General features: G+C 41.0%; 2 protein-coding genes across 7 annotated transcripts in view; one reads left to right on the top strand and one right to left on the bottom strand.

Annotated features, from left to right (window-relative positions):
- The window catches only part of LOC133003957 (protein furry homolog), a 43,282-nt gene extending 36,267 nt beyond the window's left edge, over positions 1-7,015 (top strand). For all 6 annotated transcript variants that reach the window (XM_061073789.1, XM_061073790.1, XM_061073792.1 and 3 more), the window contains 9 exons: positions 269-412; positions 1,243-1,406; positions 2,005-2,212; positions 2,544-2,693; positions 2,777-2,875; positions 2,976-3,053; positions 4,515-4,625; positions 4,729-4,934; positions 5,518-7,015. In XM_061073789.1, coding sequence (XP_060929772.1) covers positions 269-412; positions 1,243-1,406; positions 2,005-2,212; positions 2,544-2,693; positions 2,777-2,875; positions 2,976-3,053; positions 4,515-4,625; positions 4,729-4,934; positions 5,518-5,776 — 1,419 coding nt within the window. In that variant the 3' untranslated portion in view covers positions 5,777-7,015. The remainder of the gene's footprint in view (positions 1-268; positions 413-1,242; positions 1,407-2,004; positions 2,213-2,543; positions 2,694-2,776; positions 2,876-2,975; positions 3,054-4,514; positions 4,626-4,728; positions 4,935-5,517) is intronic.
- Positions 7,016-7,537: 522 nt separating this feature from the next.
- On the bottom strand, positions 7,538-9,504 carry LOC133003655 (general transcription factor II-I repeat domain-containing protein 2-like). Its single transcript, XM_061073443.1, has one exon. The coding sequence runs from the start codon at positions 9,488-9,490 to the stop codon at positions 7,655-7,657; it is 1,836 nt and encodes a 611-aa protein (XP_060929426.1). The 5' UTR covers positions 9,491-9,504; the 3' UTR covers positions 7,538-7,654.
- Positions 9,505-10,646: the final 1,142 nt, after the last annotated feature.

Consider the following 10,646-nt stretch of genomic DNA (forward strand, 5'->3'; position numbering starts at 1 on the left):
AGGCTTTAAACATTTGCACCGTCTTTCTGTTACACCATGACCAGCGGTCCTTGTACTTTAAGTTTGTAGAAACTGTGCTGGCAGATGGGGAGCCCATGTGTTCACGCAGCTGTCATCCCACTCCTCACTTGTGTTGGATTTTTCACCCACACTGTCCGTGGTAGAGTCAGTTGAGGATTTGTCGCTTTTGAAAAACCCCAATTGAACTGAGATGTGTGTATTTGTAATGATACACTTTCTGTTTCTTGTTCTACTTTCTTTTTCTCAGATGGTGAACCTCTCTCCAACAGCAGAGATCAGTAACATGGACTCTCCCTCCGGCTTTTCTGACACAACTCCATCTGACTCAACTCCTCTGAACTCCAAAAATCCTAGTTTCGAAGTCCAACCGCCAGAGGACTCGAAGCCGCGGGTGAATAAGGGCTTCAGAGTGTCTGAGATTCTGGGAGCGACTAATTCCTATCGCAGTTCCCTACTAGATTTCTTTACTAATTTCGCCAAATAGAAGCTGTTTGTTTGCATCTTCTCTCTTGAAATGTCTTGGATGTTATATGTGCTTTGGGTTTGGTCTATGTTAAGTATTATTTTATGTGACTTTTTCTACATTTCCTCTCCTCAGTGTAGGGCATGAGTCAGAGTTTTCTTGGTATTACAGTAGTTTGCATGCTAAAAGGTGAATGACGTTAAACCTGCAAGTGGGCAAACCATAACGCTTTGGGCTGTGGGTTAGTTGGTGCCTTACTTCCATGTTCCCAGAGGTTTCCCAGGGTTGTTTGGGGGGGTGTTGTAGCCGCTCGTAGATAAACAAACAGTCTTTCTCTTTCTGCGTCTGTCTGTTTAAGGCAATGTGTATACCTATTGCTTCTGTGTGGGGGGGCTATGAGCAACAACTAAAATCTCTTGGCATGCGGGAGGTCAAGAAAGGTTTACACATTGCCTGTCCCAAAACCTGAGCGTGCAGGGGCCACAGTGTTGGCTGCATTGAAATTACATTAAATCAAATGAATTGGCCCAATTAATCCACACTAAATTAACCACATAAAAGAAAACACAACAAGGACTGTCCGTAGGGTCCCATCGCAAGGTTAGTGTGTCCACTTTACCCACTAAATGATGTGTTTAACCATTGAGTGTAACTCAGGGAACAAATAATGCAAGTTGATAATAACCATTACAGCATGCTGCCTCCGTATCTGCTGATGACTTTTTACCAAAGCATGTGTGCGTCTTGTTTTATTGTAGCATGAGTTGTCACAGGAAGACGAAGACACCAACGTCCATGAGGATGACGTCTCTTTCTCCATCAGTGAACTGCCCCCGGAATATTACTGCGGGGACAGTCTGACAATGGACGCGGTTCACAGTGATCACAGAGGAGAACTGGAGCTCGACAGCTGCTTACCCAGGTACATGCTCCCCCGCTTCTCAATAATGAGCTAGAACGGCACTAAGTAGAGTGCAAACCACCGCCAAGGCCCAACAGCCCCCTTATGAAACAACATTTTAATTCTCTATATCTGGATTTCTCATGATTATCAGTCATCATTTTTTCGTCAAAATCCATGGATTATTCTCTGAGAAATCAACGTAGAAAACAGAATTCCTGGGTTTAATTTAATTTAATATTTCTCACTCCTTCACCCTGTAAACTGCTGCTAGACCTTCATTTAAATTTAAATTGTTGTACTATGTTATATGTTATTTTTTTATCTTGTAATGCCCGTCTACTGCTTAGTAGCCTGCCAGGTCATAAGAATTTCCCTGCTCTGATGACGCTAAGTTATTAAGTGCATGTGACAATAAACACTTTGATTTAGATTTTTTGATTGATTCGCCCCCTTATCCCGATGTGCACCAAAACATATTGGCCTCACTCGCTTGACCCACACAGCGTCCCTCCACAATGTTGCATTGCAATTCGTTCAGTGTTATCTTGCTTACATGCAAAGTTATGAAGTTAAGCCATAATCTCATTGTCAATAACATGGTCTTGTGTCTGCTCAGTCTTGCAGAGGAGGAGAGAGACGACATGCTGGAGTCCCGCTCTTCCCCACCACCGTCGCCCTTCTTCTCCGCCATCCTCGCAGCCTTCCAGCCGGCCGTGTGCGATGATGCAGAGGAGGCTTGGCGAAGTCACATCAACCAGCTCGTGTCTGACTCGGATGGATCCTGTGCCGTCTACACTTTCCACGTGTTTTCCTCACTGTTCCAGGTATTATACTGGGGCCTGCTCCGACTTGATATGGACAGTGTGGCTGGTCAAACTGAATAATTGAACTGAAAGGGTAACGGGATTAGATGTGTGACTGATTAACCTTCATAGAAAGAGGCTTGCTTTCACGAGGGGTCTGATTCAGTGCAAATCGAGGGCAGGATGCTTTCAGCTTGAAAATCTTCGGGGATTCATTAACCAAATGTTGTTCCCTTCACTGACCAAAGCTGACAGGGGAGGATTTCAGATGTAAAGACAGAACGTATGGACTTTAAATGATGCAGGAGCGACTCTGACAGCGTCTCAGTCTGCCTGTTGCTTTGCTTTGCAGAGTATCCAGAGCAAATTCTGCTCTTTGACCTGTGACGCTGTGAGTTACCTCGGCGACGGACTGCGGGGGTTAGGATCAAAGTTTCTGAGGTCATCTCAGATGCTGACGTCCTGCTCAGAGTGCCCAACTCTATTTATCGATGCAAACACAGTGAGTCACATGACTAATTGATTTATTTTACAACATGACCTATCAATGGCAAATTCAACAACAATGTTAATTTCTCTTTTCAGATTATGTCTTATGGCCTCCTGGAAAAAATGAAATTCAGCGTGTTGGAACTTCAAGAGTATCTCGATACTTACAACCACAAAAAGGAAGCTGCTGTCACTGTAAGGGGATTCAATATTCTGCTTTTCAGTTTGAATGTCACCCATGTGTTGTCACTGAGTTGTGTAAATCACGTTATTATGTTGTCTCTGTTCCCGTCAGTGGTTGTGCAACTGTAAGGCCACGTTTCCCCGGACTGCTGGGGGTACAACAAGGCAACCGGTGGAGTATGAGGAAAAGGTAAAAGCTTAATTTATAAGAATTCTGATTAATAACTCTGTCATACTGGTCCAAACAAGCGAGAAAGTCGTTTATTTCCTGAATTCACTGTAAATTCTCCGGATGCCATTTCCTCTGACCTTTCTTACTGTACTTTCTGACTGACGGTTACTGTGTGATACTGTAGCTCTGTGAGTGTTGCCTCTCGTTATTCTCACACTACATAAATGTCAAGTTTCTAACGATCCTTGATTTTGCCGTGCATCACATCGATCGTCTCATACCCAGCGTGCTTCGTGATCGTTTCCAGCTCCACCGGGCATGAGAGCAAGTTCTCTTCAGTTGCATTTAATCTGGACAATACACTCACTTCCAGAGGTGGCAAAAGTACACGCATTCTTTACTCGAGTAGAAGTACAGATACGTGTGTCAAATAGGACTCGAGTAAAAGTATGCATATTGATTCAACCTCTTTACTCAAGTAAAATATAAAAGTACAGGCTCTAAAATATACTCACAGGTAAAAAGGGGAAGGGCCACCTCTACCGATTATATTTGTGGAAAACAAGCAGGGGGTTAAACAAGAATATATTTTTGAGAATGAAAATGTGTAGACTACAATATAATGTAGTATTCCTAATTGAAATAAGGTCAGGGATGGGGAATGTTTTTTTCCCTGCTGCGTTTCGGACATTCTCAGTGATGTTGGCTGATTCTTCACTTTCTTCCATGCTGTTACTCCTTGTCATGGACAAAAATAAAATTAAGAATTAAAAAATGTCCCCTCAAATGCATTAAAACAAAAGTAATGAGACTGTTTTGAGTGTAAGGAGTCTTAAGTACAGATATTTGTATGTAAAATGAAGGGAGTAAAAGTCAAAAGTAATCAGAAACATATCAACTCTTAAGTACAGATACCTGAGAAATCAACTTACACTACAGTAAAGAAGTATTTGTACTTTGTTACTTCCCACCTCTGCTCACTTCAGAGCTGATGAAGGTTTTTATTATGTTAAAACCTGGCAATGAATAATAAGAGATTGTCACAAAAGTGAGTGCATTTCTGCCAATTAACAAGCAAAACTGTTCATTTGCTCGGCTTGTTTCATTTTGGATTAATTCATGTCAACTCCCTTTTCTCCTTTCAGTTCCAATTTGCACATTCTTACTTTCCCTACCTCTTTGCATGCCAATAGAAAATACCTCTGCGTATACTTCTAAATAAAAGTAATGAGGAACTGCATGCCCTTCTTATGCGTCTCTGTTTTCCTCACTCATTTTCTGTCCTGTAACATGCGTGCTCTGTAGCAAATGGAATCTCTGGCTGTAAGTTGGAAGTTGTTTGAAATTGTCTTTTAGCAGTCGTGTAGTTTTCTGTAGAACTGTAGCAGGTTTAGCATCAATTTACAGGTAGCTAGTTGTGTTTATTATAATAGGAATAAAGAGGACTTTTGCCAACAACCACTTCTCTCTGACTTGCAGCAACTGGAGCTCTGTCAAAGACTCTACAAACTCCACTTTCAGCTGCTGCTGCTTTTTCAGTCCTACTGTAAGCTGATAGAACAGTTCCGTGAAATAAGCTCAATTCCTGAGGTAGGTGCATCGTGCATTCGTTTGTCTCCTACTTTTGGAACCATAACACCTGACATTGAATCCATGTCCCTGTTTAATCATTTCTATTCTTCTCAACCTTTAGCTGACGAATATGTCCAGAGAGCTAAATGAGTTGAAGAGCAACCTGAGAGCGGCAGCGGCCTCGGTCACGTGTGATGAGGCGGCTGCCCGGGAGAGCTGCTGCTCTGAGCCCACCTTCAGCTCCTCTGAAGCTGCTGTGCAAGCCATTCTGGAGGGTCTGAAGAACAACGAGCTTCAGGCAGCCATCCGCTACATTCGTGAGTGCAGGTGAGAAAATAATAATCCTTGCTTTTCTAAAAATGTGTGGTTTTTATGTTAAAGGGACTCTTACCTTTGTTGCATTTTTACACTTTTTTTGGATAAGGTTAAATTGGTATTAATATGGTAATGACACTCTAAAATGCAAGACAGACCCACCAGGAGTAAAAACAAACAATTATTTCACTCTCATAATATTTAGTGAAAACTTCAACCAATAAAATTCTTCGGACCGAAGGACCTTATTGGCCGACAGACCTGTCTGTTTGCTGCATGGACATGCAGGTTTTCCGTCTGCTTCTTGTGGCGCATTCGGGCCCGCGTCATCAAGGCATGTGAATGTAAATGTATATAACTTACCGAATCCATTGCTTTGGTAAACAAAAACTCACGTGCGTGCGCGGAGGCATTGGGTGGTAGGTCTGCTTGTAAATAAAGTTTCTTCAAAAAAACACCGCGGATGGGAACGAGGGGGTGGGGCATTGGAGGAAGGCGGGATGATTTGAATGTGCTGTAATTCTCAAATGCAACAAAGGTAAGAGTCCCTTTAATAAATGCCCCCTACAACAACCTTTTCTATTTTTCTTTGCAGAACAATGTGGCCTAACGACATCTTTGGCAGCCACTCTGAGGAGGAGGTCCAGACCTTACTGAACATCTTCTTCAGACATCAAACTTTGGGTCAAACGGGAACTTTTGCTCTGGTGGGCTCGAAGCAGGACCTGACAGAAATCTCCTCCAAGCTGATGGAACTGAACGTGGAGATGCGGGACATGATCCGACGAGCCCAGGGCTACCGAGCCATCACGGCTTTCCTCCCAGACTCCAGCATTTCAGGCTCGACTCTTTGAGGGAGGTCTGGCAGCGCAGCGATGTCCATTCCAACACCCTGTGCTATGCCTACACTCCAGTGCTGTCTGGGGTTGCTGCTATCATCTCAGTGGTTAACAAGCTCTCTGCTCTCTCTTGGGAATAACCAAACACCTCCTCTTGTGACTCCGAGTACATCACAAAGTCAGATCTCTAGACGTGCAGCAATACTGTTGGTTTTAGACAAACGAGTGACACACGAGAAAGTTAGGCTTTTATTGCACTAATAGCCTGGCCTCACCAGACCAATCTGCAAGGGCATAATAAGCATGAGCTCGCTGATTGGTCTGGTTTCCAGGATCCGAATGATAGAAGTTTTCACAAAGCGACCACTTCATACCGAGGTCGGTCAACGACTGTCAGATTTAACAAATGACATACCAAAGATTAATAACTCTTTTTCAGTTACGTTGTTTTAATTGTCAAGGGGAAATGTGCAATCCGTCCTGGGAGTGGAAAACCTTTACTGTTTCCTGAAAGAATGTATTTGAATATCAGAGCAGTGAAAAAATGAACATTGTCAGTAAAGAAAAAGGGAGGCTTCATTACTTGCTTTAAGTATTGGGTCTTTTGTGTGTGTGTGTGTGTGAGTGTGTGTGTTTTGTGTGTTGGTGCCTGAGTGTGTGAATCTTAACCTGACGACCATCCTCGATGGCATTACGGATACTGATTTCTTTAATAACAGTTATTAACTTGTTCACATAAACTATTCTGACCTGCGCTGCAAATCTACTGTAATGTCTCCCAAACCTACATCCTTCTATGTGGGTATTCTGTTACTTAAAAAAAAAATCTTACTGTTCCTTTTAACTGTGCAGCTTTTAGCAATTAGGGGAAATATTTATATCATTTGCAAGAGAAAGACATGCTTCTATCAGACTAGATTTATAGAAAACTAATATTTTGTTTGGAATTTGCCAAGCTTGCAAATTCGATGTACTATAAAGTGTAATAATAATGTTTATCGACAAACACAGAAAACTATTTTAGCTGAATATTTGTATATAGTGCAGCGGGGGCTTCGCTCAAGACTCATAAGATTGTATTTTTATGAACGTACAATTTGAGTTGCATAAGGAGGAAAAGAGATATTTGTAAAGCTTGCACAGGAACTGATGGAGTAGCCTCCCGCTTTGTAAATACTACTGCCTTTGCAATGTACTGTACTTTGGTGTTCTGTACACTCATGTAACGATGAAAATAAAACCTACATTTGTAAACCGTTGTTTTATGTTGTGATTTATTATTAATATTATAATGATTATAATTATTACGCCTGGCAGGAGGACTATGGATGGAATTATTTTGCCAATGCTTATATAATATGTTTTGCTTATAACAGAACCATACAGTTTCTTTTTATACATTATCATGTTTCCATTCCATGTTTATATTTTAACACTGTATTTGATATTTATTCAAGGGTATGTTCTCGTTTATACATTTACAATTATATATCAAGTAAATATCTATCAAATCAACCATTTCTAAGATAATTGTTGTTAAAAGTTGAAACCTTTTATATTTAAATAGGTTTTAACATTTAAAACCTATCATGTGGGAAATTAATTTTCCCAAGGGGCTACATGAGAAACATGGACAGTTGTGGAGGGCGGGACCAATAGGCTGAATTCAATTCTACTCATATTAATTTGATAAGCTTCTACTGGTAAGAGTAAATGTTATGATTAGGCAATGAAAAAGTGAGGCAGGCAAAGTAATAACGCCAACATTATATCACACTTTAATCAACATTTGCAAGAACAGTTGTGAACAAAATATGCACGTTTTTTTGCAGTATTTCAAAGATCAGCTTTAAATCAACTTTATACAAAGTGGTATTACTATTTGCATAAAGTCTAATCACCCCATTGCTGGTTTTCTGTTTTTATTTCTTGTTCAGTGAGAGGATCTAGTACGTTTTGGGCATCAACAAGTGCACTGAAGTCAGGTTGAATATCGGAGGTGGATATGCGAAGGACAGCTGACAGGTGATCATCAGTGAGAGAGGACCTGTATCTGGATTTGTTAAACCTCATCGCAGAACATGTTTGTTCACATATGTAAGTAGATCCAAAGAGAACAAACATCTTCTGAGCACGCCTCCTCATGCGTGGAAAGTTCTCCTCTTTGAGAGAAGAATAAAACTTCAGCAGTGATACTGACTTAAAGAGCCATGCCAGTCGTGAATCACACTGCAGGTCAATGAGCTCGAGCTGAACATCACTGGGTACATTATACACACTGCACGTGAAGGGAGAAGAAATCATGTGCATTTCACTTTCAACTGTTTGGAAGTCTTGAACGCTTCTTGAGAACTCACCATGCAGTGCCCCTAGCAGGGATGAGAACCTGCGGAGGTGATCAGCTGATGGTGTGGCTTCTTTTAGTGTCGGCATGTGGTAGAGAATGTTTCCCTCCAACTGGCTGGAAAGGAACTGCAACTTTTTCATGAAAACCTTCACCTGGCTGTATATGTCATGTGCAAATAGGCCCTTGCCTTGCAGTTTGGAATTCAGCTCATTCATTAATGCAGTGACATCAACAGCAAATGCAAGATCTGCCATCCAGTCTGCATCTGAGAGCTCTGGGATGTCCTTGCCTTTCTTTTCACAGAACTCTTGGATCTCTGCTCTCAGGTCCCATACTCGTTTAAGCACTTTGCTCAGACTGAGCCACCTGACAGCTGTGTGGTCGCTTATGTCACCATGTTCAGATTCGTCCAAAAGTGCATCAAACTGTCTGTGATTCAATGCTCTTGCACGGATAAAGTTTACTAATTTAGTAACAACATCAGTAACATGATTCATTTTTAGCACTGACTTACACAACTCCTCCTGATGGATAATACAATGCAAAAATAGCAATTTACTTTCAGGGTTAATTTCCTTCACTTTATCTTGCATGAGCTTCATCAGTCCCACATTTGTCCCTGTCAGATTTGGACAAGCACTGGTTGTAACACCTGCCAGTTTGTCCCATTGGAGTCCCAGCTTGTCCAAGCATGCATCCACCTCCTGGAATAAATCTGTCCCAGTCATTGTCCCTTGTGTTGACCTCACTGCTGCCAGCTCCTCCGTGATCTCAAAGTCTTTCGTCACCCCACGTACAAAGATGAGTAACTGGGCTGGATCACAGCTCTCATCCAGGGCCAAGGAGAAAAGGTCAAAGGTCACAACTTTCTCCTGCAGCTGAAGCTCAAGATTCCTCGCAATGTCCTCGATCCTCCTCGCCACGGTTTGTCTGCAGAGGGACACCTTCTCAAATGTCTCTTTCTTCTCAGGACACATCAGTGACGCAGAGTCCACCAAACACTCCTTGATGAACTCCCCATCGGAGAATGGCTTTCTATTTTTGGCGATTTTGTGGGAGATCACAAAGCTGGTCCTGACAGCTCCATCCCTGGGAGGTGTGGTGGGAAGTTTGGTAAACAAACTTTGTTGCTTCTGCAGCTTCGAGAGCAAAACTTCTGATGTCCGTGCCCGTTCTTCATCGGTCAACTTCCTGTAATTCTCTCCGTGCTTTGTCTCGTAATGGCGATTCAAATTGTAGTCCTTAAAAACAGCGATCTGTTCTCCACACACCAAGCACACAGCTTTCCCTTTGACTTCAGTGAATAAATACTTAGCAGTCCACGTCTCGTTGAAAACTCTGCATTCTGCATCGATCTTTCTTTTCTTAACGTGGGCTGACATGTTTGCTCCTCATACGATCGCGTCCATTCAGGATGTACGCCCCTTAAAGTTGTTTGTTTTTTTAAAAGACTGCCTTCAAAATAAAAGAAATGTAGTTCATGCTGTTCACTTATTTACGGTTTTCAGGATATTGGAAGCAGAGTTTGGTTCTAAACTGTGCTGGTGGACGTCCACGAGTTAAAACTTTAACGCGCACTTAATCACCGTTTTACATCGAAGAACCTGATCTATTTTATACTGCAAATGTTTATTATCCTTTTAATTCCCTGTATGACATATCTAAAAATGTATTTTTTATTACATGTCAGACAAAATACGTAAATAAGAGTAGATTTAACTACTCACGCGGGCCGGTCTAACTGATAGATTCATACAAAGAATCTAATATTTAGATACCTCTACTATATATCATATATTATATCATACTCTCTGTATATTCTTTGTATATATAAGTCTATATACACATATTTATACATGTGTACATGTTATAATAATTATTATTATATTACTATTATTATTATATATACTGTTGCTGCCATTATTACTATATACTGCTATTATATTGGTATAATTACTATCATATATAAATATATATTATGTTATATTATAACTATATATACTGTACTATTTTTATATACTGTCTAACGATAACAATACCATCGTATCATCAGTACTATTACCATCATCTTGCCACTGCAACTTATCTTTTAGTTATCTTGTGTTTCTGTTTTTTTTATTCTTTCTACCTCAATATTTTTGATTTTATTCTATTGTATTGTATTTTATTGTATTCAAATATACCGGCTGTTATGACGACTTAATTTCCCTTCGGGGATGAATAAAGTAATCTATCTATCTATCTATCTATCTTTATATGAAAATCTCTTATTTTGAAGTCGTCCTTACTTCCGGTTACCGGCGCGGGAGCTTTGTTTTTAGTCGAACTAGCTAACCAGCTAACTAGCTCGCTAGCTAAGCATGTAAACACGTAAACACGTCACTGCCACTGTATATCACCGCTTGTGGTTTGTTGTATAAAGTTTATCGGAAGTTTGCATCGCGACATGAAAGACAAGAGCTACTTCCGCCGTCATGGTGAGTCAGAGCAACTTTCATGTGCATTCATCTCGTAACTTTTTGTGAATTGGTAGTTCGC

Source organism: Limanda limanda, chromosome 6, assembly GCF_963576545.1.
Source record: "Limanda limanda chromosome 6, fLimLim1.1, whole genome shotgun sequence".
In the NCBI taxonomy this organism is placed as follows: domain Eukaryota; kingdom Metazoa; phylum Chordata; class Actinopteri; order Pleuronectiformes; family Pleuronectidae; genus Limanda; species Limanda limanda.

What these genes read in the sequence shown, in the direction of transcription:
- LOC133003655 (XM_061073443.1), bottom strand. Translation starts at nt 9,490, where the DNA reads ATGTCAGCCCACGTTAAGAAAAGAAAGATCGATGCAGAATGCAGAGTT.